Raw genomic sequence first — 26,378 nt, forward strand, 5'->3', positions numbered from 1 at the left:
CGTTCACGGTGGGTGATGGTGGTGTGAGGACAGCCTGCCATCCCACGCCGCTTCCTGGGATCTTGTAGGTTCCCTGTCCTGGTGTGGAGTGGCTGAGGTCTTAATGGATACCTCTGAGTGCATAATTTATGATGGGATGAACGCGTTCCTTGGCGCCGTTCCCTGCATGCAGCGTGCCAGCGAGCGATGAGCAGTGCCATCTAGGGTTGAGCCTGCCCTGGGCTCCTCACAGCCAGCTGCACATGAAGGCAGCGTGTATCTTTAATCTTAGCAAACTCAGATTTCCTTCAGATGAGTACATGCTTTTAAAGTACTGAGCTGAATCTTACCAAGAACATTGAATCCAAAAATACATAACCTGTGCCAGGAAGGTTTATGGGAGGCTTTTGCTGGGTCTGAGATGCTGTGGGAAGCACGGGATGTACCTGCTTTGTAAGGGAGAGGGCATTTGGTTTATTCATCACAACCAGAGGACGTTGCCTTCTAGCTGATGCATGCAGGAGAACGTCAGCATGAGGAAACGCTGCTGCATGTGCTTGAAGGGAAATAATGCAGCTTGATCATATGGTTGAGTGAACCCAGCCAAGCCAGACAAGTTGCCCAGAAGTAACTTGGTATCCCGTCTGGATCTTCATGTCCCCAAAGACCTTTGTGAGGAGTGTGGGATGAAGCAGAAGAATGAGCATCTTTTCTGTGGGGCAAAATGTTTGAAGCCTTAAGTAGCAGAGTCCTCTGACAGCGCGTTTATATATATGGCACATATCTCCATCTCTTCAGCTTTGTAGCCAGGGCATCCCAGGGGGTAAAGTCTGAAAAAGTCAATTAACTCTATAACTGACCTGTGCCCAGGAGCAGAAGATTTTGTTTTACAGATTTATCTGAGGTTTGCATGTAGCTGTGGGGGAACTCATTAAACTTAACAGCAGATGGTACGGTCTTGTTCGTACCATCCAGAAAGGCCTTGTGGTTAAGGCTTTGGATTACAAGTTCTCCCCAGAGACCCACAGCATTTTGGGGCAGGTAACTGAAGAAGGTGCCAATGCTGAAGTTCTATCATGTCCTTTGGTACCGCTGTCAGCCACCCTGCAGTCTGTACCCGTGATATTCTGAAGGTGTCCTGCACGCCAAAGCAGCAAGCACAGTTTGCTTTGGCATTTCAGGCCCTGGCTTCTTCCTGTTTGAATGTCAGTGTTTGGTAGTTTCATGATTGCCGTTTCCTTGTTGTTTTAGTCTTTTTTTTTCCTTCTTTTTAACCCTTTCATTTTTTTCCTGAAAAGTCCCAGCAAAAAGTTGTTGAGCAGATTCTTTTTTGGCTCTCCTGATGGGGTGACTCAGGGCTGGAGTGGGAAGAATGTCTGGGCTTCATGTTTGCGATCTGCTGATTCACAGATAAGTGTTCTATAAAATGCATAGTTGGGCTGCGCTGACGGTAGGGCTGGATATTCTTTGATGGTCTGTTTGGAAAAACAATTGCAACTTGACTCAAACTTTCCAGTTCAGTGTGTCCCGGTGTTATGAAGTTCATCACCCTGACTTAAAGGGGAATCCTGGTTCTTGCTGCCCTGCGTTGTATTCGTCTGCATGCAGGGCGCTGTGCTGTGAGCCTGGTGAGGCTTCGTGTCCTCCTAGCAAAGCTACATTAGGAGAACAGAAAGCTGAAACAGGCTGCTGGCATGCAGTGGTATCTGTCCCTGCTTGGTTTTCATGTAGCCAAATAAATGAGGTACAGTTTGAGAAGCACTTGTTTTCCTTCTTGATCTTGTTAAAGCATTTCTTAACACAATGACTTTTTTTTTTTTTCCCTCAAGTATTAGCATTAATTACTGAAAATGTTAATAGGTTTCGTGGATTGAAGAAGTGGGAAGGCCAGCAACAACCTGCTATTTCAAAAGAAAACAATATTCTGTCCTCTAGATTCAAAGATAATTCGGGAAAGTAATAAAAGCTTATGAAATCATATGGAAGAAAGCTTGATGTCACTTCGCTCCTTCATCAGATAGGAAGCAAATGCCTCATTTCATTGGCCAAAAATCTATGTCTGGGAAACAACCCTGTCCTTTTTTTCTCTGCGGGTCGCTCCGTTCCATACATTTCAATGTGTTTCTTCCTCCCCCTCTCACATTGTGAGCTCAAACCCATGTTCTCGGGCCGTTCTGGCAGCCAGGTTTGCTGCGGGTGCTTCCCGGAGTCAGCGTGTGCTGATGAGCACTGTGCAAATCACAAAGTGCAGGATTTCATTAAGAATTTGGAGAGCCTTTTATGACTGGGTTGGTGATCTCACTTCATCCATACGTGGCTTTTATTAAATAAATACCTTTGAAGCGTAGGAAGGCGTCTGGGAACCGATCTGTGTTTCTTCCTCTGCTGTGTTATCTTAATTTGATTGGTGGTACAGAAGTCCTGAAAATAGTTTGTAAGGGAAATGTACGTTGGAACGAACAGTGCTATTCTTAGCTCTATTTTTGCAATCTTCCTACTTTTTATTCTTTTCCTTGGGGCTCTGCTGCTCTTCACGTTGTGTTGAGGATTCGGGACCCCTCACAGTTGACTCCCAACAGGAGCTTCTCCATAAAGCCAATTCTTTCCATGAGAATCCTTGTCAACACGTGTTGACTGTAATGAAACCAGGAGCAGTTTGGGTAGCAGTGCCGTGCCTGTGCCATGGGTGTGCTTTGCATCCTTGGGTTCTGCACATCTTGTGTGTGTTTCTGCCTTAGTTATGAGGAAGTATTTATGCCGACAGGCCGAGGCAGAGGCTTTTAGGAGTGATCACCTGTTGTCTCAGCATGGGTAGTAATCATCCTCTCCTCTTCCATAGTTATTAACTGTTTGGTTGGAAGCCCGAGCCTTTAAAAAATCTGGCCGGGGATGTCATCTCCTTATAATCCCTCTCATTTAGAGGCATCTGAAACTGGATGCCTGGAAAGAAGACTCATGGCATTGCAGGGAGGTTTGGGGGCATGTCTGTAGTCTGACGTCCTGATGTGGGGCTGGGACTGTCCCCCACATCGCAGCCCTGTCTGAGCAGAGCACTGGTGGTCCCTGGAGATGGAGGGAAGTCCAGCCGTTGTGACTTCTCAGTGCTGTCCTGTGCTGAGAATGCAGTGAAGATGTGTGCTCTGAGCTCCTCGAGGAGCACTTCTGGCTATTACTCTGCTGTCCAAAACCTCCCCACTGAGGCTCTTGTTGCCTTTTTGCTTTAGAGGATTCCCACAGACAAACTGAAACGAACCCCTGCCTGCTTGGGTGCTCTGTGTTAGAAAGCCAACGCATTCTTTTGAAAGAGGATGTAGCCGTTCATCTCAGCCTCGTTTTCCATATGTTCGCGTTGTTATCTGCTATGGTGAACTTCTGTTTCTGATAGAGAGCAGAGGCAGAAAGACGTTGATGAAGAGGAGGAGGAACCACGCAGCCTTCAGCTGCCGTTTCTGTGCATCGTGTCCTGGACTTCCCAAATTGGATTGGATGTCATGATTGAAAAGATTGTCAGCACTATGTAAATGAGAAAGAGAAGTGAAAGTGCATCTCATGCAGATAATTTCTATGTAGATAATTTGCCATAAAAATTTATATTGCAGTCCTTAAAACCTTCAGAGATTTATTCTGTCTAGGGAAAGGTGATTTATATGGTATTAAAACACTTTTTATGTTCCAGTCCTTTAGATTTAATGTTTATTGCCTATAAAAATGAAATCTTCATGTGGATATTTAAAAGTTTTGGTACTGTGTGAAATATATATTCAGCTTGGAATCCGAAATGCTTTAGAGATGCAGTAAATAAGCAGTGGAGGGTTACCTCAGGTTCACCGGCCTCCGCAGTCCAGACTCACTCCAGGGCTGAATCCATTATGCAGATGCCATTCTGCACTGTGATGAAGGTAATGTGGAGTTTTGTCATTCTTCTTTTGGTGAAATATTTAGGACACTGTGTGTAGTCAGTAGTAAAATGCAGAGGTAGGTTTACTCCCTGCCCAACAAGGGCTGGATTAAAGCACGAGGTTAAGGTCCACTGGAGGAGTTCCAGAAGAAGAAAAGGGCATTCTGCACTGCTCCCCCAAACAGCCAACATAGCCAGATAGTTAAGGGAACAAATGAGTTTTTGCACAAAAATATGTGTGGCTGTTTTGCATGTAACTTAATGGTGGTACCCTGAATTTGCTGACAAAGCACATATTGCCTTGTCCCAAATGTTTCTCGTAGTTCTTGTGGGAAGGCAATTTAGCTGGAGTTAACTGGAAGAAAATAGCTGAATAAACCAGACTTCAGCAGAGTGGTTTTTGTTCTTGGTTCCCTTGTATTCAGGTTAACATCTCCAACAGGAGGTGAGTGCCGTTTCCCAAACGTTTTCCTCCTCCAGTGCTGTTTCTCCAGCGAATTTCCTGCAAGTTCCCAGTGATCTGTTCTGAATGTCTGTCTCCACAATAATGCAAAACTAAAACTTCTCTATGTTTTCTATATTGAACTCTGAAAAGCATGAAGAGGTTGGAGGCTCTCTGCGATGCTGCTGTTGAAGCTGGCATCTATCTGTAGGTGTCAATGCGGTTTTATTCAGCTCAGCCCTTGTGCTGCTCAGCCGGATGCACTGTCAGGAATCCAGGTCTCGTGGGCTGGGAACTCCGTGGTTTTGTAGGACCTGCTTTTTGTCCACTTGCTTCTGTTATAAGCTGAGTAGTTGGATGTTCATATCAGGAACGCGTTGTGTTTTGAATACATGGGTGTTCTTTGACCAAAACCTTTTTCCTAACCACATAGAATCTTCTTTCTCTTAAGCTATGGGAGGAAGAAAGCTGATTTCAATCAGAAATTTCTATTATTCAATACAACACTTCATCTCCAAACAGGGATTTAGAGTCAAACCTCCCGATGGTCAGAGAGATCACTTCTGTCCCAAGTGCACCATCTACTTCCTAACACTGCTGGGGAGCCAGAATCGCTGTATTGCCAATAACTCTATTTGTAGAGGGTTTTTTCTGTGCGTGGGAAGGGAATGAAGTAATCTGTTCCATCAGCTTCTAAAACCGAACTAATTAACAGACAATCAGCATTGATTGAGGCAGCTGCATTCTTTACCGAGGGCTTGTAAACACACAGTTTACCCAGAATTGTTTTTACTGCTCTGAAGTGCAAGGAACTGAAATTGTATTTGATAACCAAAATTAAGGACTTTTAGTGACAGCGTGTCATAGCAAAGTTGACGGTGCCACTGCGGCTTAATCTGTTGTTTTCATAGCAATCCTCATTTCACTGTGATTTTGTCACAGCGAATAGTGGTGGAATTACATAAACTATCACTGAGTGTATATATATATACACACTTGAAGATTAAAGGTTTTTAGGTTGTGCTGCATACCTGAGTGGTGTTGATGGAGCGAGCAGACGTGGGCTGCCCTTGGTTCAGTGTTCATCCAGAGAGGCCTGGAGCTTTCACTGCTCCTCAGCGCTGCAGGATGTTGGGTTTGCAGTGTTAAGAATATTTCGTGTGTGACTGTTCATGCATGATCTAGAAGACCAGTGTTATATATATATACATATATGTATATTTGTACTTTAGGGAATGTTACCAGAAATGCTGATCTAAAAAAAAAAAGCCATCAGTCTATGTTAAAAATACAGTAATGAGAAGAGTGCTTCTGCTTCTAAATTAACTCCAGCAGCACTGAACACAGAGCACGCAGTTCTTTGTTGGGTGCTGTTCCGTGTGCTGCCACCTCAGCCCAACCTCGCTGTGACTGTACATCAGCTAATTTTACTCCGTGAGTCAATTCTGCTATTTTCCTTTTTCATGCCACAGAAAATGAGCTTAAGCAAGTCGTGCAATGCGTTGTTGGGAAACACCTCACCAGGAAGGGCGTTCTGCGCTCTGATCCGAGCGGTGCATAAAGCGTGCTGCTTGTGCTGAGCTGCTGGGGTCCAGATCAGGGATTAAAAGCTGTAAAGGCATCAAATTCTCTTTTATTGTCCAAAATACGGAGCGTTTGCTGTTGGTGTTAAAAGCTAAGCATAAAGCTGTGTATTGTCATAGCGAGCTGAGTCATTATTTGGGATTTAGATGTGAAAGAATACCAAGACTCTAAACGGAACTTCAATGGTAGCGAACATCTAAATAAAGAAAACGTTGCTTTCTTGTTTTCCTATTTATGTCTCTGATTTTTCAGCAAACATCCACCAATTGCATTCACAGAAACGCCGTATTTTTCCCATCATGGGAAAACGTGTAAACCTTGCAGTGTGCCCAGAAAGTCAACAAACTCAGACCAAGGGAGGAAGCGCGTTAGTCAGGAGTCAAGGACCGTTCTCTGCAAGCCCTCTGCCAAATACTCTTCCTGCTTAAACTGTTTATCAAACAACGATTTCATTTGCCAGTAATTTTCTTCTGATTTTTTTCTTTTTCCCCCTATTTTTCTTTTTTTTTTTACTGCTGATTTCTTAATGGAAGTTCCCCATCCAGCTTCCTCTGATAAACACTGCACTCGCTGTCCTGTGCCTGGTGTCCGTCTGTCTGTACAGCTGTGCTGTGAGTCTGGCTGCAGAGCTCAGGCAGTCTGTGAAGGACCATCAGCCTGTAAATGTGTCCCTCCATCAGTAGAAGAAGGGGATGATGACGGAGGGTCTTCTAGGAGGGGGTGACCCTGGTGCATGTCTGCTGCTGAGGTCTTTAATAGCAGGAAGTTCCAACTTGAGTCTCTTCCATCCTTAACTGTTGTGGTACACAAGGTAGGACAGTTCATTCACCTGCTGTGCCACTTCTGCTGCATCCGACAGCAGAAGGGAGCAGGGAGGTTTGTTAGCTGAAGGCTGCAGTGATTCTCTCCTGCTCCTCAAGGAATTGCTCGGCTGGAATGTGGTTTCAAAGTATTTTAGGGCTCTTTTTTAGTATGTGCTTCTGTCTTTTGTTGGTAAATATTTTATGTCCAATGGTTATTGTCCATATTTTACATTAAGAAACAGCTTAAGTAGCTTTGAGATTGGTGATTGCATTTGGAGACTGAGGGATTGTGGAGTGGCTGCTGTGATGGACTTTGGGGCAGACAGTTGGTCTGTCTTCAATGGTTAACCATGTTAAAAGCCTTCCAAGAATAAAATGTCATCAAAGGAAAAACAATTGCGACTTCTTGCTCTAAATTACAGCGTAGTGAGGATTTGGGTGAAGTGAAATAGAATCTGAGCAGTGAGTTTGTTTTTCACTTAGAATAAAGCGAACAAAACAAAACAACAAAAAAAACCCTTTGAGTTTATTTCTTTTAAATAAGTACCCAGAACTCACAGTGAAATGATACTGTGTGTGTGTGTGTGTGTGTTTGCATTACTGATTTATTAGCAGCAGCCTTCGGAGCAAGTTATAAATCCCAATGTGTGTTACAGTGTGTGTCTTGCTTAAAGCACGGTCATGCTTCATTTGCTAGCAAAGCTTAGGCTGAAAAGAGGAGTAACCAAATACTCTAAATGATGTAGCAGAGCTTAGATACAGGACTGAATGCTTCGTTATTTGGACCACTCTTATAATACTACATTTTGCTTTCATCGGTGGTCAAAAGAATTGGGTTGGGTAACTTAATGAATCTGATGGTAGATGGGGATGGGATGTGAATGGAAGTTGTGAAGGCATTCTGCTACAAGATGGCAGTGCAGATCCCTGCACCGGAATGGAGGTGCTGTATTAGTTGAAACAAATGAGGAATGCATGAAGTAGTTGTTGATTAGGTATTATTCATTTATTGTTAAGAGGGGGGTTGTCTGTAGTGTAGTGAGACTGGCACAGGAGCACAGACTGTCTTTCTCAGCTCGGGATCAGCTCCCAAAACAGAAGATTGGGCAGATATGTGTTATTGCTGGGTCTGGGCAAAGTGGGTTTTCTTTGTTTTCTTGCAGTGTAATTGGCAGAAGATGGTGCCGTTTGGTTCCCCAGCATCCTGTAGTTGCTATGAAATAACAAATCTGAATCTGAGGCTTTTTTTTTTTCTCCTTGCAAAGTAATTAACCAGTGCATGTGCAATAAACTGATGAATTCCCTCTCCTGGAAAGCCACCAGCAGTGTGTGCAGGGCTGTGCTGGGAGCTGAAGCTGACGTGCTGTTACAGCCAGGGCTGGCCGTCAGAGCAGCAGATTGCTCCCAGAAGTACCTTTTGAGAAGTCTGACTGCAGCCACCTTTAAATCAATTCGTTACTTTCTCTTTTGACCCTTTTCATTGTGGATTTTGAAAGAAGCAGTTTGCACTTCCAGCAGGATGGGAGCTGGAGCTGGGCCATGCTGCGTCCTCCAAAGCAGGGGAGCAAATGGCTCCCCAGCAAACGGCTGTGCTTTCTGGTCAGGAAACTCCTGTCCTTAGAGACTGCAGGGAACTGAAAGGCAGGACCTAGCGGGGTGTTAAGTAACTGATGGAGTGGGTTTGCTGACAGGTTTTCTTTTGCCAGGTTTTGAAACCAAACGACAAGGTGAGGTAATGGAAGGTGGTGGTTTCACAGCATTACAGTGCGGGCAGGAGAGCGTCTGTGTGGGAGCCCTTCCAAAGAGTGGGGGGGGAGCAGCTGGGGAGTGAGCAAGGCTTTGGGGTCTCACTGACACCATCTCTGGGATTGGATTGCCCAGCACGTTACGGGCATGGTTACTACTGGATGGTAGTGATGGGTGAGAATAGGTGGGAAGGGAAACAGGGATGACTGTGGAAGAGGCAAGGAGCCTCAGAGCAGGGCTGGAGCACTGCGAGTGAACCTGGAGCCTGTTACTGGGAGCAGCACGATGGTGGTGATGTCTGAGGGTTGTTACTGGGAGCAGCATGGTGGTGGTGCCCACCAAGGCCTGTCTGTGGGTGCAGTGTGATGGCGGTGCCCACTAACGCCTCTTTGTAGGAGCAGAATGATGGCAGTGTCATTGAGGCCTCTTTTGGGAAGCAGCATGATGGTGGTGACAACTAAGTCCTGTTTTCAGGGAGCCTGGCCCTGCAGTGCAGGTACAGCCTGGGGCACTTCATGCTGAGCAGGATGGAAAGTGAATGAACAATGCCAGAGGGTGAGAACTGCCTCTAGGAATGAATATCTGATGTTTTGTTATTCCTGAGCAGGAGGGAAGGCTCATTCAATAGATCCTACAGCCCTTTGGCACTGAGGTGTTCACAGCTCTGGACAGTTGTCTGCATTTTAACAAAGTTTAGAGCTAAGGGTGTGCACGAAAAGATGGCACAGTGCTGAGCTGCTCCTGGCCGTGTGGTTCTGTTGCTGATGTGGGTATTGGTGCAACTGGTCTGTGCTGATACCAGCTCCCTCTGAAAAGCCAGCACTGACTTTCTGATAGGAAACTGCATTTGCAATAGGGCTGGTGTCAGTTTGAGCAAAGCCAACAGCAAACTTTTTTACACCTCTCTCTCTTTTAAGATACCTCATCAATAATCTCCATTGGCACCTCTGCTTTTGTTCCCTCTCTGCTTCCTGCAGAGGCCACACACACATTGACTCTCTGTCCAGAAGTGCTGCACAGAGCACAGCATTTGTTCCAGTTAAAGCTCATTTCAAAGCTGCCTGGGAGTCAAGTTACTCGAGTATGCGGAAATAAAATGTGTTTATTGAAACTTCCTAGCTAATTCTGCGTGCAAAAGGTGGTTGCATCATTTTGCCAAGTGGCAGAATGCTTCTTAACCAATAAGTTTATTTTAATGAATATGGTTTTTATTTATTTGTAAGGTGGGAGAGCAGCAGTTCTGTGCTCGCATTCAACTCTGATCTTTCCTTTGGCTGTGTTAGAAAGGGCTTCAGAGCTCGAACTCACCTTGCAGAAAGCGAACCTTGGTGTTTTTCAGGTGGAAGGATTACATAATACATCTGTTAGGGAAGCGCAGTATCCCCCAGACAAGCAGGCTGCAGGTATGCAGGGCTGGGTCAGGCACTTCTGCTTTGGTGTCGTCAGTGCACTGAGAAACTGTCTTGCAATAGGAAATGAAAAGCTGCAGAACGTCGTGTTGGGAACTGTCACAGATCCGACATGGATGCAACAGAACCGAAACTTCTGAATTTGTACAGAAACAGCAGCAGAGCATTTGTTATGGCAGGTTGTTAGAGCAGCTTCTGGGGGAGCTGGGATGCTGTATTAAAGAGGGGAAGGGTGGGCTGTGAGCTGTGTCTGCACACTGTGCTGTGCTCCTGCACTGTCTCATGCTCATGATGATGGTGGCAGAGCCAGGCCAGCACTGCGGGTAATGGAGCACCTGGTGGCTGCTGTGAAGGCAGGCAGTTCCCATCCAGTTGGCTTATTACAGCAGATAGCAGATTGACCTCTTCTTTTTATGTTTCTTTTTATATATACAGCATGAAAGGAAACCTTGTAATGCCCGTTTTCTCAGGGTTGCTTTTAATGGCTCCTGCACTTAGCACCGAAGACTTTCTTGTCTCCTCTCTTTGCACTGCCTCCCAACCCCAATAAGTTTGTCACATTGAGGCAAAGTAGGAGCCCTGGAGGGAGAGTTCCCCAGCTCCGCGTGGCTCAAGCAGCATCACCAGCCTGTCCTAAATTGATGGTACTTTGGGGCGAAGGGAAGGAAGTGGGAAAGAGAATAGAGCTGCTTGTTCTGCTTCCTCCAGCGCCTGTTCCACGTCAGGCTGTGTCTGTGGGGATGGCTGAACAGTGCCAGCTCTTGGCCAGAAAGTTCATTGGACACTGATATCAAAGAGGTGGAGAGTAGCACTCAGGCACGGTCTGCTATGTTTGTTTTGCATGAAGGGACTGTGCAGTGCACTTGTATATCAGGTCTCGTATCCAGGGCTAGATATTCATACTGCTCTTGTCCTCCAAGCCTGGAAGTATAAAGTATAGGTCTCTAAATCCCACTTGCCATTTGTGGAGTTCCTCGCTAGCCTTCTGTGTTGTAAAACAAGCACTGAATTCTTTGGCCTGCTGAAATTCCCTCATACTTCACTATTAGTGTTTGCTTTGCTTTGCTTTAAATGTGGGCTTCCTTTTTAAATATAGTTTTCCAAGTTGCCGGCCGTACCAGATTGTTTATATTTTTTAAAAGCCTTCTGCTTAGCCGTTATATTGCTCTTTATAGTACTGCTTAACCACATTGGTTTCTGTTGCTCTTTTTTCTTGCATAAACTTAGCTGGGATGAATTTCAAATGTGGTTTATCCAACTGTTAAGTATTTCCCACTTTTCTGCAATAGATTTCACATATGTTACAGGATTCCAAACCAAGATCTGGTGGACATATTGCCCTATTTTTATTTTTTTTCCCCCCTCAAAGTCAGAAATATGGTGTTTTTAAAGCCTTGCAGTGACGATATTTAGGTCACTGGCTCCAGCGTGCTGCCTGGCTTCAAATCCATTTGTCATATTTAGCTTATTTCCAAGGATTAAGATAACTGTGGTCCATATACGTAGGAAAAAAGAGAAGACTTAAAGGGGAAACAAGTTGATTCTTTTGAGCTGGAAGGTGCAGAAAGGACTTTTTCCCTCCAGAGCTCGGGCTGTGGGGTCCCATGGAACACATCTCTATCCCATTGCTGAAGGTGCCAGCATTCAGCCCCCACAAAAAGTAACCAACTGTCTAAACTTAACCACATCTGCTTTATTTTTACTGCAGTCCATTACTCCGAGTGATTTGGGGATGGCATCTGTGGCTGAGTGGAGGATCGAGCCTTTTTTTTTAGTGTTATGTGCAAGTATTGCAAGAAGGGGATGGATGGACAGGGAAGATTGTGCTGTTGGTTTATGCACTGCAAGGCGACACATTCAGTCCAGTCTGGATCAGTGCAGTGGCATTCTGGAAGCAGAGTCCTGAGCAAAGGAACTGGTGGGGAGTGGAATTGGGCGGTGTGTATGTATGCCATAGCATCGTTGAGTTGGAAGGGACCTTAAAGGCCATCCGGTCCAACTCCCCTGTGATGAAGAGGGACACTAGCAGCTCCATCAGGTGCTCATATATACATATATAAACATCTTTTGGAGTGGAGAGGAGGAATGAATGGATATCTCCCAGTGATTTGAGGGGAACAGATTCCAGTGGCAGGAAAAGAAAATGCTGTATTCAAATAAGGAGGGATTTAAATGGAAGAAGGAGCGTTGTGATGGCAGTGTGGTACTGTACACATTGTCACTTAGCATTAAGAGTGACTGAAGCGTAACCACAGGCTGAAGTGTAGAATTGGCCAATGGTTGAGTTGGTCAGAACTTTTTTCACCAGAAATCTCACAAAGGGAAAATGCAGTATCTACAGACAAGAAATGAACCCTATGTTAGCATGTTAGAGATCGGCCATCTTCCCTGAATTTGGGGAATCAGGGTGTGAGTAGTACAGACCGCTGCTGCTGTTGTGCGTTGTGTTGTGGTAGAGGCATGAATGCTTAAGGAAGAGCAGTGATATTTTGTTTGCAAGATAGAATTGAAAAGGCTGCAGATCTTTGGTGGATTTAATTTGGGAGCCCGTTTTCTGGAAGCACAATGCTGTGTTCTGTACTGCCCTGTAGCCCAGCCGCCTTGCTATCCCAGGCCATGTGATGGATTCATACATGATGTTACTTCGATTTCTGTAATAAACAGAACTCTTAACTGTGGTCCCTTTTTCTTGACAGAGAGAACTCGATGCCACAGCAACAATATTGGCCAACCGGCAAGATGAAAGTGAGCAGTCCAGGAAGAAACTTATCGAGCAAAGTCGGGAGTTCAAGAAGAACACTCCAGAGGTAAGGAGCCAACGTGCTGAGAGGGCTCTGTTCCTAATGTTTGGTTCTCATGATGTTCTCTGCTGAGACCGTTCTGTGTTGGGAGTCCTGGAATAGGAGGTGACTTCTCAGAGCAGGTCTGAGGGTCAGCCTGCAGTCAGGCTTTGCTCTAAATTTTGTCGTCATCTAAAACCTGGAGAACTGCAAAAAAAAAAAAGAAAGATTTTTCAGTTAAACCTGCTTCTCTTAGCGCTTGGGTGTAGCAAGTGATGTTTTGCAGCATAAATAAATCTACATCAAGGGCATGACTTGAAAGATGCTCATTTTTCCACCAAGAATCAAACGAAGTTCAGTTGTTGATTTCGCTGGAAATGCAACAAGGTCAGCACTGAGCTGCAGGCACAGCTCTGCTCCACGGCCGTGCATTGCACTCCAGCTGGTGTGCGAAGGGGGTTGGACGGTGCTGGGCCAACCTCAGAGAGCTGAGTGCTGCTGGGATGGAGTGCGTGATTTTCAAACTCTTCCATGGCTATGATAGGTGTGCAGCGTGTCTGTGCACACACGTGTGGTTGTGTATAAGATAGATACGAACTCATTTTATTTTCTGTAATGAATCCATAGCGGTGCGTAGGGCATTTTTTGCTTCGTATGGTTTGCTTCTTTTGCAAAGATTGTCAGCAATTTGTTCATCCAGAAGTGTGCCAGGCTTGCAGAGTGCAAAGCCCCTGCAAAAGGCTGGTATAAAAGTGTTGGTTCCCTCCAGGTACCAGTCAGGAACCAGTTTATTCCCCTTGCAGAAGAGAGCAGTCTATTGGGAACGGAGAGAAGTGAAACAATATAAAGGTATAGGAAACTATACAGAATCTAGAAAATAAACTGTTGTCTGGGGCCGCATTTTTTGCATTGTTTGCTAGAAGCTGAAGTTCATTCTCCAAAACTTATTTGAGTTTCCTGCTTCCTTCCTTTTTTTCCCATAAGGAGAATTGCAGGCTGGGGCTGCAGCTGCCAGCTCCTGAGGGACAGCAAACTCATGGATTCATCTGAGGGTGATTTCTTGAGGCCAGTTTTGTTTTCACAGAGCAGGTTACTGGCAGGGAAAAAAATCCAGCCCTGCACTTTTTGGGCCGTTGTGAGAGGGCTGTGGTCACTCAGTGGGAGCTGATGCACAGAGGAAGAAGCTGCACGCTCTGTAGTCACTTCAGGAGATAACACAGAGGGAAAATGATTTGCAATTAGTTCTGTTCTGTGAACAAGACAGGAGGAACGCCTTCTGCTGTTAAATCATTTCATGGTACGGTTTTAAAAGCACTTTTACAACATACAGTTACATAGCTGTACTTTTCACCCAGAGGGTGGTGACGCACTGAACAGGTTGCCCAAGGAGGCTGTGGATGCCCCATCCCTGCAGGCATTCAAGGCCAGGCTGGATGTGGCTCTGGGCAGCCTGATATGGTGGTTGGCAACCCTGCACATAGCAGGGGGTTGGAACTGGATGAGCTTTGTGGGCCTTTGCAACCCAGGCCATTCTATGATAAAACCTGTACCATATGATAAAACCTTCCCTGAGGTGGGCAGGAAGCACACAGTGAGCCACTTGCATTTCCCAGCTGACCCATTCATGTTACTGAACTTCAAGCACACTCTTTTTAATAACAAAGAGAACTCTAGTAGGAAACTTGCTGGCTTGCAGAACTGTTCTTTGAATAGATAAGTCAGTATACAGCTTAATTAAAATTTCCAAGATGAAGTAACATCTTTCTTCCTGTAAAGAGTGTGGATGGAATCGTTAAATACAACAGCCTGCTCCAGAGCCCTGCTTTCCATTTTCATTGCTCATTCTGGATGCATTCCCACTGGTGCAGCAGTGGTTTGGTCTGCTGCGGCATCTCTTGCCTTCAGCTGTTGCTGTTCCCACCATAAATCAGGAAACAAATGTCGTTTGCCTTGAGTTTCCTATCAGTTGCTGTCTGAGGTGTCCTCTAGACTTTCCACAGTGTCTGCCATAAGCAATCTCCTGCGTAGCAGAAAAGGACTTTTAAAAACTACTGATGGAGTTGAGGGTGTTTATGCTGCTGTTTTAGAAGACTTGAAAAGATGTGACAGATCCGTTGGGATTATTTCTACCTTCTTTGCAAATTATCACATTGCAGAAGAAATGTAATAATATTTGCGTGCTTATTGGAACAACTGCAGGGCTCGATATTGCAAAGTATTGAAGTACCAGTTCTGAGTTGGCATGATGGGATGTTAATCTAGGAGGCAGCATTGCATGGTGGGTAGAAGATGGAGAGGTGGTTACCACATGCAGGAACTTCATGTTGATAGTCTTACCTTGGTTTCTCCCCACGTTCCTGCTTGAGCAACCACTTTTTGCTTACCTTTCTACTGCCCTGGTCTTTTGAAAGCTGATCTAGCACGTAGAGCAGTGCACGCTTTTAATCTTGTTAACAGCAACAGTGAAAAACACCCAAAGAAGTAAATAAGTTGTTAAAGGCTTGTGGGGAAGGAAGACAATGATATTTAAAGCTGTTTAATTTGTAACTCCGCATTCTTTTCTGCGTCCCTCTGTTTCCAAATGTCTGGAAAAGAAAATAAGCTTTGGTCCAGAAGACTAATAAACATTATCAAGTTTTCTAGTGTATTATTAACTTAGTTGTCAGTCCGCAGTCATTGTGTAGCTGCATGTTTGAGTTTGATTCCCAAAGCAAGGTGTATTTCAGTGAGGAGAACGGTGCATTACAGCATGCACGCTATTTATTCTTTGCACAGCAGGTCATTTAGTATAGCAGGTTGTATTGTGCTTAGGTGTGTCTGCAGCTCTCGGTGCCTAATGAGGGCTGGCTGTGTCATGAAGTGGGTTCCTGTCCAGTTTTAGACCTGAGGAGTGTTAGAGTCAGGAGTCCTGGAAGGCTGGGTGAGGATGGGCACTGCTGTGCACACAGCTGTACTAGGGGAGGTTGTGAGGTTGGCTGGCACTGCTGCTCATGTGAGTGCAGACACCCGGACAGACACTTTTTGGTCCCTTTTTGATTCAGATTGTAACAGAATGCAGTTCAGTGTTTCTGATTTAGCCATCTGAAACGGAGAATTGCTGAGCTGTGCTGACTGTTGTCAATCTCACCTGCAACAAGGTAAAATGGAGGGTCCTCATCCAAGGGCCCACAGGAGCCTCCCCACAGCTCATGGCTTTGGTCGCTCTGTGTTTTCCTGGGGGGATGCTGAGCTGTGGGTTCCTCCCTGGTGTTGCCCTTCATTGTTGTTCCTGGGCTGTAAATGTGCTGTCTGTGAGATTTGGAAAGCCAAGATTACCTTAAAATGCTCCAATGGGCAGCTGCGTTTTGCAAAGCAGATTAAAGATTGGATCAGCAGTTGGGGAAGGACAGGGGGAAACTGTGAGCACAGACAGCAGAAGGGGGTTCTCATAGCAGAGCCTTTAAATGCCCTGGGAAATGGAATACTGAAAGATGCCAGAAATCAAACAGCCTGGGCTTCTCTCACTGCCCTGCTCTTGTGTGGGATCCATTCTTGAGATGATGTATGAAGGTAATGCTTGTCTGTAAGACCCACGTTTGTTTTACAGAGGTGGCATTCCGATGGCAGCTGTAACTAAAGGAGAGCTCAGTTATTATTAAACGAGGGCTCTGTTTTTGAATATCCAGCCTGCCAGAATTCTTCAGGTCTCCAGCGGTTCTGGTGCATTCTGTTGGGTTGGCCGGTCTGCGACAAAAGATAATCAAATTAAGCTTAAAGAAAAGAAAAAAACAACACCTAATTGGAACAAGAGGAGCAGTGTTCTAATTGCAGGTAGTGAAGTGTGGTGGGATCCTGACAGCTCTGCATGCTCAGCTTGGGTCTGCAGGATCCCCTGCATAGCAGAGCTCCTGGAGACACAGCACCAGGCTGTGTGCAGGGGTGGGTATTGATTTGCTGCCATCTAGAGCTGGGTTCTTCTACTCTTCTTTCTCCTGTTACAAACAGCTTTGCTTTGCATTCCCTGTGCTCATGGGAGTGCACAGTGTGGGGATGGCCGACCTACCCCTCTATGGGGAGCCCTGGGATGGCTGTGTTTGGAGCAGGCCACAATCCTGCGCCACAGCTCGGTGTGATGTGAAACTGGACGTCTCAGTGCACAGCAGGGCATGAAAAAACCACCTTTAGATGCCTTTCCATACTTAATACTTGCAAATTAGTGCGGGAGAAAATGACTGTGGGAGCATCAGTTCTCCTCTTCATTCTGCCCATGGCTTTGAAGAGAGACTGGTGTTAGGAAGCAATGAATTTGCAGACAAACAGTTTGTTCAAAAAGAGTCTATTTTTTTTCCTACTCTGTGTGTGACTCAAACATTGTCATTATCGATGTTCTTTCGATTCTATCATAAAATCATTCCGTGTTTTTAAGATTCCTCACGTATTTAAAACCTTAACGTTACAATACCTCACTTGCTGATGTAAAACATTGCCACTTCCTTCTGTAAAGAGACAAGATAATAAGAAGAGAGGAAGTAGGGCTTATCTTCCAGGTCTAGAACATAGATACCTTCAGGATAATCAGTTTTCAACACATTTACCTCGAGAGTCTTTGGGTAAAGCTGGAGACATATGGGTGATTGCTTTATTCAGGAGTTCCAAAAATATTCAAGGAGGAGGCACATCTGATTGAGCTGAATGTGTTAATGTGGTTCAAGTAATTAATTACTCTGAAGCCACTTGCTCTTGGTGATTTTGATTTATTCTATTTAAGCGCTTTTCTGGTTAAACACGCTTGACAGCTGAATGTATTTTTGTTCTAGCAGCATCAGTTGCAGATACTGGATCTCAGTGATGCCAGGAGTGCTGTATTTTGCATTGCAGGAGAGAGGAATGAGGGACATTTTTTATATATATTTTTTTTTATATATATTTTTTTTATATATCATAAGAAAGTGTAAGCAAGTACGTACCAACAGGCAGCTGCTGCGTTCGTATTTCACAGAATCACAGGATTGCCTGGGTTGCAAAGGCCCACAGTGCTCATCCAGTTCCAACCCCTTGCTATGTACAGGGTCACCAACCAGCAGCCCAGGCTGCCCAGAGCCACATCCAGCCTGGCCTTGAATGCCTGCAGGGATGGGGCATCCACAGCCTCCTTGGGCAACCTGTTCCAGTGCGTCACCACCCTCTGGGTGAAAAACTCCCTCCTAAGATCCAACCTAAACCTCCCCTGTCTCAGTTTAAAACCATTCCCCCTTGTCCTATCACTGCCCACCCTCACAAACAGCCATTCCCCCTCCTGTTTATACACTCCTTTCATGTACTGGAAGGCCACAATGAGGTCTCCCCAGAGCCTTCTCTTCTCCAAGCTAAACAAGCCCGGTTCCCTCAACCTTTCCTGATAGGAGAGGTGCTCCAGCTCTGTTTATACAGGTAAGTGTGAAACTGAGTAGTTGGATGCAGATCCCATAGCGATAAGGCTGAATGCTCCCAAAGCAAGTCTGAAGTTCACATCCTGAATTCACTCAGACCCTTTAAACAGTAGGTGGGCTTATTTTCAAGACTCAGCATCTCAACATGCTCTTCCTTCCTGTGTGCGCTTAGCAGAAGAAATAATTAAACATCTTCCGTCGGCGCTTTTCCTTTTAACTTGGTGAGCAAATGTTCTGTAAGTCTCCTCCAGTTCATCCACTGGCCCACCTCAAAGTCATTCAGGTGTAATTAAAGGCACATGTTGTTCTCATTAAAATTATTATGTTGTCGTGAATAACTTTTAATAACAGTTGCCAGTAACGAGGGATTCTTTTCATTGCTCTGACAGTGGATAAGTGAAAAGTTGGATCTACTTGAAACAAGAGCAGAAACGATTAATGCACTGAAGGAAAATGCTCACTAACAAAGTGACTGCGGTGCGGAGCTGTGAGCGTTTCTCCTTAGGAAACAAACAAGAAGGCAGCAAACTTTCTGCACTGTTGCTCTTTTGCAGGGCCAGATTTTGGGTGGCAAGAGAAGAGAAATATCGGTAAAATTCTCTTCAAACCTGTTGGCATCCACATATTCGTCGCATGTTTTGCCTTTTTTTCCTTACTTCATATGTTTTAAAGGTTTCCTGGTGACCGTTTTCAAGTGACTTGAATGACATACGAGAATGAGAGCAGAGGAGAGCCGTTCTTATTTCAGAATTCTTTTTGCATTAACACATCGGCGGCGTTGATGAATATATGGAAAAATGAAATTGTGCTTCTATCCCGCCGTGTCTCCAACGTGACAATAAATCAACTGCTTTCTTTTTTTTCCCCCCCTTTTAAAATGTCTGGCCTTGTAATTTATGTTTGCGTAACCCATTACTAAATTCATAGTAGGTGTTTTGGTTGGCAGGCACGGTTCCAGAGATTCAGTGGACCCGCTTTAATACTGAGCTTTTGTTACTGTTCATAATTACGTGCAGTAATGGATGTGTTTTCTTAATTATAAAGACCAGCTCGCCTTCAGTTTGGGGTCTCTTACTTCCTCAGCAGAAAACTGTGCTTTAATCCTTTGAAAGAATTGGTGTCTTTTAGGCTTTTGAGAAACAAAATGCGTTTTCCAGGTTGTTCTTTTTTTTTCCCCTGTTTTCAGAGGAAGAAACAGAAAAGGTGAAAATGTACAGAGAGTAAAGCCACGATGTTGAGAGTTTTTGAGGATTCTTTTATAGTCGAGCTGTAAATATTGAGACCAGCTTCAAGACAGTATGCAAATACAAGGAGTTTTATTAATAACCATTATCTGGACCCTGGCAATAAATATGTATGACTCACACAGGAGTAAACCCACCCAATAAATATAAAAGCCATACAAAACCATTAAAAAATGTTAATGGACTTGCAGATGGAAGAATTTAATGCAACTGTAGTTACTCAGGTTCCAACTCCTGTAAGTATTTCTCATCTGCTTGAAAGCTTTCATCTGAAATACATTGCTACCATTCACGATTCCACCTTGTCTCTGTTTAAAACCATAAAATGGTGGTTTCACAATTTGCAGAGCACTAATGCTTATTTATGGCGATATTTCTGCCTTTTTAAGTGTAGAGGTGGTTATTTATTTCTTGAACATACATTGACTTTCCAAGAGAAAGTTCTCGGAAGCTGCAGCAGGTCTGTGCTCTGCCCACGTCTGGGTTTGCAGAGTGATGCCAAGGGATTGCGTTGTGTTGGAATGGACCCTAAAGATCATGTAATTCCAACTCTATAGTGCCTGAATGTGTTGGGACTCCTCAGTCCTGAGTGTCAAAAGGGGTCATAGAATCATTATGGTTGGGAAAGACCTCTAAGATCCCCACATCCAACCCCAACCCCCGCACCATGCCCACTGCCTAATTGCTCCTAATACCCAACCTGAACTTCCCCTGGTGTTACTTGAAGCCACAAAGACCTAAGTCTTGTCACGGGATCATAGGGATTGGATGGGACATCTAGAGATCATCAAATCCAACTCCTGGCAGGTTCCCTGGGGTAGGTTGCAATGCTGGTGAGGTCTCAATGCCGTCAGCCCTCAGAGTGCTGAGATTCAGCTCTAAGTCAAAGGTTGAATGTGGCCATCAGCATGCAGCAGTCCTGGAGAGCATTGTGCCTTTAAACCAAGCACTTATTGCAGGCAGCACATCTTGTGCCTGCGGTGCGCCTGGTTCATCCATGCAGTGAAAATAAGGGCAACAATAAAAGAAGTGAAGTGACGCTTTGTTAGGAAGACATTTTTAGTCCAAAAAAAAAATCAGGTAACTGGTTGAAGTAGTTGTTCAATTAATGCTTGATAAAGCAATAAGCCAGTTTAAAATGTACTCGCAGTTACAGGAAGAGGAATATATTAAGCTCACCTGTTGAGAGGATTATCTCTGCTAAACACACGCATTTTACATGAGACCAAAATAGATCCTTAAAAAATTAATACTAAAATAGGTTTACAGCCGAGAGAGGTTTCTTTCCGACCTGTTTTGCAGTGCGCTCATCTGCTTTTTCAGGAATTTTAAGCACTGAAGGAATGAAGTCAAAGCTGCTGCTTGTCTTTGAAATGGATGCCTCTTTGATAAGCCTCTGATCTCCGTACCCACAGTTGTAGCAGCAGATTCAAACACTGATTGTAAAATTGAGAGACTAAAACGTAGCCACGACAGCTTCAAACACTCTGTCTCTCTGTCAGATTCAATGCACAGGACATTGCCAGGAGTTAAAACGATGCAAAATTAAAGTAGCCTACTAAATTTACCTGCCATGGCGAATCCACAAAAGAGCTGCCACTTCTAATCCTCAGATTCATTTCAAATTATTATTTTTTCAAATTAGACTCCCTGATCTCTTCAGCTCAAGCTGTTGTACGGATTTGAAAAGCTGTCTCTTCTTGTCAGATCACTGGTTTAATAATAATAATATCTTGCGTTTATATAGTCCTTTTCATCCTGCAGCTTCCTAAAGTGCTTTACAAGCTTTATGTGTACAAAACCGTGCAACCACCTCTTGGGTGGTTGGTGCTACTCAGCTGCAGGATGGCTGGCAGCTTGCTGTGCTCACCTTCCTGCTTCCCATGGAAGCCTCGAGGGAAAGGCAAAGCTGCAGGTTGACCCAGTTCATCCCAAATGGATCACACCGTTATCCCTGGCGCAGTGCAGGGATGCTGTGTCCATCCCTGGGCGTGGTGATGAAGGTCACTTCACTAGGAGCAGGAACACGGGTAACTTGAATATAAAAGTTAGACTGGTTTTAAATAATCCAGTCTCAGACGTGAGTGCTTTGAGTCATGTCTTCCTGCTGGAGACTGCTTGGACTTTGGCCTGTCAATAAACGCGTTGCTGTGAGGGATGGTCATACAGGATGGATGTCAGATGAGTCCCAGTGCTGGAGGACATCATCCATGGGAGGAAAGAAGTCCTGAAGTGTGACATGCACTGCTCGGTAGTGGAAGAGGCACAAACAGCTTCGTCACTTTATGTTGCCTTCTGAAGGAAGAGAGGTCACAAACACATTTACAGATGCTTAGACGCCATGGATATCATGAGACCCAGTTCTCTGTAATGATTGATGCAGTTTATTATCTTTGTGTGTTAGTACTTAATGTTTCGTTTTTGTTAGGCTTCGGGTTCACAAGATTGCTGATACTGGAAGGCAGTGATTAAAAAAATAGATAAATCAGGCTCCCTTGTTCCCAAACATAAGAGCTACTGAAGAGCATACAGCTCTGATGCATTCCTACCATTTGGATCTTCTCTGACCTCAGAGCTCTTTAAAATCACCCTGCATTTAGGGTCCATGATGCCATTGGAGGCTGTTTACTTTGCCTGGATTCACATCAAATTGCCTTGCCTTCTGCCTCCTCCTTCCTTACTTCCCATCTGGAGACTTGGGATGATGAAAAGGAATGTTCCTCTCATGCTTGGGGGGAAGGGGTATGGAGAGCCAGGAAGAGGGAGGGACAGGGACAGCCTTGGTCTCAGCGGTCTTCAATATGTGGGACAAAAGAAAGTGAACTTCCATAGGCGCTAATGCTAATGGACGCTTGGCCCATCTCTGGCTGTAAATCATTGAGATCCTATTGAGGGCTGCCCTGTCTTCTGCAGAGCAACCCATGCAATTCCCCCATCATGCAGCCCTTGCAACTCATAATTTTTTATTGGCAGCAGAGGAGCTGGTGTGCAGCAGTACAGTGATGGGGATACCAAGGAGATGAGGGCTGAACAGGGAATCCTTTCCTGTGCCAGCTGTGGGCTGCATGGGGCTCGTGTATTTTTCAGCTCTGTTCCCACTGTACCTTTATTCTTGCAGCCTAGTCTGCAGGTTTCTTAAAGGGATTATGCTCCCAAGCCCAGGTCTTAAAGATAGTTTTAATGAGTTTGATGAGGCTGTGTAGCAGGCTTCCGCAGATGCCCATCTGTCTGAGTAGCATTTTTAATAGCAATTCCCTCTGTTCAGGAGATTAACATAATGCTTTGAGGGCTTCTTCCCCACCTCATGGTGGCATATAAAGGCAAGCTCTACTGCGTGGCAATATCCTTCCCCAATAAAAGAGCATCTTTAGACTTAAAGCTGTGGTTCGCTGGTGCAATAGCTTTGTTCTTTGTCAGCAGCAAAGGAATGTAGAGGCTTGTGTGAGTCCAGCGTCATAGAATCCTTTGAGTTGGAAGAGACCCTAAAAGGTCATCAAGTCCAGCTCCCTACAACAAACAGGCATATCTACAGGGATGCTCAGCCCCTCAGGCTCTGCTACCACTGCCTTCTGTGGAGGATACTTTATGCCCATCTCCCATAGGTGGCAATTTGCTCTAAAATGCCCCCATCAACCCTAACCTTCAAGATTCCTTCCTAGGGAAAGTAACCTGTGAGTTCATATTACCTGCTTCAGTTTCTCGCCTCTTTAGATGTGTACCTGAGTAAGGACTCAGAAAACAGCTTCTAGTAAGTATTAATTTACATGAGTTATAACTCACATGTTTAGAACATATGTTTTAGAGAGCTTTTGACTATTAAAACCTGCTGCTTGTCCAGAGTTAAATACTGCCGTGCTGTTTTCCAACCAGTGTAATTTCAGAGCAAGGAAGAAAGATGTCTGCATTCCTTGATATTCCTATTCCTGATAACAGAGGAAAGAGACACAACATGTTTTTTGCCCGTGAGCTTTTGAAGTATCAGAAATATGTTGGGGAGATGGATTCATTGGCCAAGTGTGTGCTGTTGGGCTGAAACAAAAGCTTTCAGTGGGTATGAATGTTATCTTTTCTGTAGCTGATCATATATATTCATCTTATGACTTCAAAAAGAGATTGACCGCTACTTTACACCTGAAATTACAACCCCATGCAACGTATAGATGTGGAAAAATAGCAGTTATAATGTTAATGCTCACCAGTTTGATAGTTCCCAGGATCAGCTCTTCTCCCGTTTGTTTCATTTTGGTTTCAGTTCTATAAAAAAGGGTGGAAAAGTGTTTTTTCCTTGTCAATACATGCAAATGCAAAGTGCTTAGATGTGGCATCCTTTGCAGCTCTTAAGGATAAGCAGGTACTTAAGTGCTAATAACATCTCTAGATGTGTTTCCTCCTTTAGCAAGCGGGGTGATCTGAAGGAGCAGAAAATGGCTCACAAGTCCGGACTTGCTGCTGCCAAATGCAAAGGTCTGTAATTGAAGCCTGGCATTGGTTGCACGCCCCTTTCATAAGTGGTTGTGTTTTACCATGAGGGAATAAAAAAAAATGGGAGTCAAACACAATCAGTTTTAAATGACGTTATATAAAATCCGCCAAATCTCTGCTGCTGAGAACTATTTCCACTGAAACGAGCAATTTGATTTTACCAATCTGCTGACTTCTCTCTGCTCTCGGAGGCCTAAATTGGCAATGAGCATTCCAATGGCCCAGCCTGATGGAAAGGTTGATGTTGTCAGATACGTCGTGTTTGTAGAACCTTGTGTGTCCCGTGCTTTGGTATTCTGCGGTCTGATCTTTTTAAAGGAATCAGAATTTAACATTGGGATTAATGAAAATCCAGAACATTGAACGGCTGCATTTGTTGGCCATAGAAGATAATGGAAGGATAACTGGTAAACCAATACATTGGGCTTGGAAAGTCCTCGGTGTTAATTCAGTTACCTAAAACCATGCTGCTTCTGTACCCTGTCCTCCCATCTTCTTACTTAGCAGCAAGTCCTCTGTTTGTTGTGTGGTTTTATGCGCTGGTGCACAGTCAGAAGGGATGCTGGCAGCAAGGTGATATTAATGGGGTAAATGATCAAGTGAGAAGAGCGCTGATGTTTGACCTTCAATACATGGCTGCTTATAAGCTTAGCATTCTGGAGTGAAAGTAAGAGGGAGGTATGTCAGTCTATTGGGAATGAAGTGACTCTGTTTAGGTTAAAAAAGTAAAGGAAACATCAGCCGTAATGTCAGTAGGTGGGTAGGAAAAAAGATGCTTAGCAGCTAAAAATCACAACATTTACCTTTTTCAAAGCAGGGTCTTTGCAGGTTGGGATCTTTGGCTGGAGGCCTTCCAACGCAGAATGACTAAGTAAGAAAAGACAACTCCCAAAGCTGCAGGGTGGAGTCCATAAGGCTGGTACCAGCTAATTCCCAGAAAGGAAAACAATCACTCCTTAATGGGAATTCTTTAAACCGAAGATTATTCGCTTATCAATACTCTAAAAATATCTTAAATAGTTTTCCAGGTTCTCAAGCACAGCAGTGCTTTTGCTCAGAGCTGAGCGGGGATGGCAGACGTGCACTGGAGTGTTTTTAAATACTTGTTGAGCTTCTAAGAGCAGAAGGGGGAGATGAGAATGGAAAGAAAGGGATTAAACAAGGTGCGGTGCTGCACTGTTTCTTGGCCAGTGAGGAAAGGACCAGGAAAGGTCAGAGTTCCTGGTCTTTCCCTTAGAAATTTTAGGGGGAAATGGTACATTTCTAATATTTGCCTCCTTGTATTGCTGAGGTTATAGGGAGGTTCCAGATTGTCGTATACAACATGATGCAGTGAGGCAGCGTGAAGGTAGCAGCACGGATTGCTTTAATATTGGTAAGATGCTTTGCAGACGAACACTTCCCAGTTAGAATGGATTGGCAGGGATCTGCATCCTTGTCATCAGTAAATCTTCGTGCCTTATAACATTCAGCTGCGCTTTTCTGTTGTGTTTCTTGCACATGAGCTAATTAGCAGGTAGTTTGTGCTAAGATAATGAGAACACTAAAAGTCAGAGATTGTTTTCTACACAGAATCAAAGGAAACTTCCAGAGGTTGATCATTTATAGTGTTCTGAAGGTGCTGTTTGCTTTTTGTTTCGGGAAATTCATCTTCAGGGTGCCTAGTTAGAATCCTAGAATCCTTAAGGGTGGAAAGCGCTCTAAGATCATCCAGTCCAACCATCCACCTACCACCAGTGTTGCCCACAGCCCTCAGTGCCACATCTCCATGGTCCTGGAGCACCTCCAGGGATAGCTGACCCCACCACCTCCCTGGGCAGCTGTGCCACTGTTCCATTCATCACCATCATTCCCACTGACCATGTCCCCTCATTGCCTGCTCTTGGGAGCAGGTTATTTGTTTAAAGATGGGCAGGCTGCTCAGTAATCCTTCTGTGGAGTTATGTGCCCAGACTCCTGCAGTGCTTATCTCAAGACTTGGATCTTGCAGATTAATCCAGATTTAACAAAATAAGCGGCATTCTTGTGCTAAAATGATTTTTTGGCTTACAGCAAGGGTGTAGTCACTGTCCTCCCTTCATCTGGGGAGACTGATTCCTTGTGGTTGCATTGAAAAAATCAGACAACATTGCAGCTTCTCCTTTCCCCTAATTTGACCCCAGCTACAGCAAGTTGCCTGAAGTTCTTGCTTTTCTCATTGACTGAAGCAAGCAGGTCTAAACAAGACTCCTAAATTTCACCAACTGCCTTAATCAGGGTTAGCTCCGTTTTTATCATGTGTAAGCCTGTTGTTGGCCTCAAAGCTGGATGTGCAGTATTCCCCATTTGGGAACGTTTCTCATGAAAGGATCATCCAGCAGTGCCAGCTGATCAAACCAAGCTTCTCACTGAAGGATGGGGTGATGATGTTTGAACTGCGATGCCCACTCCAGGAGGTCACCTGCAAAGAGCTCTGGTGATGTGGACACGGAAGGGCCAATTGTTCCCTTGTTTCTATTTTTCCTTTCTAATACCAGAAAGTTCCATGGGAAGGGAGGACAGTCCCACGTTGCTGCCTGAGTGCAGTGCCTTGGGGCCAGCAGGGGATGCAGAGCAGCTGCTCA

The 26,378-nt window shown here is 44.7% G+C and overlaps 1 protein-coding gene across 5 annotated transcripts in view; it reads left to right on the forward strand.

Moving 5' to 3' along the window:
* The window catches only part of CUX1 (cut like homeobox 1), a 204,864-nt gene that overhangs the window by 22,987 nt on the left and 155,499 nt on the right, over nt 1-26,378 (forward strand). For all 5 annotated transcript variants that reach the window (XM_072353960.1, XM_072353955.1, XM_072353957.1 and 2 more), the window contains exon 2: nt 12,558-12,668. In XM_072353960.1, the coding sequence (XP_072210061.1) occupies nt 12,558-12,668 (111 nt within the window). The remainder of the gene's footprint in view (nt 1-12,557; nt 12,669-26,378) is intronic.

Source organism: Excalfactoria chinensis, chromosome 19, assembly GCF_039878825.1.
Source record: "Excalfactoria chinensis isolate bCotChi1 chromosome 19, bCotChi1.hap2, whole genome shotgun sequence".
NCBI lineage: Eukaryota > Metazoa > Chordata > Aves > Galliformes > Phasianidae > Excalfactoria > Excalfactoria chinensis.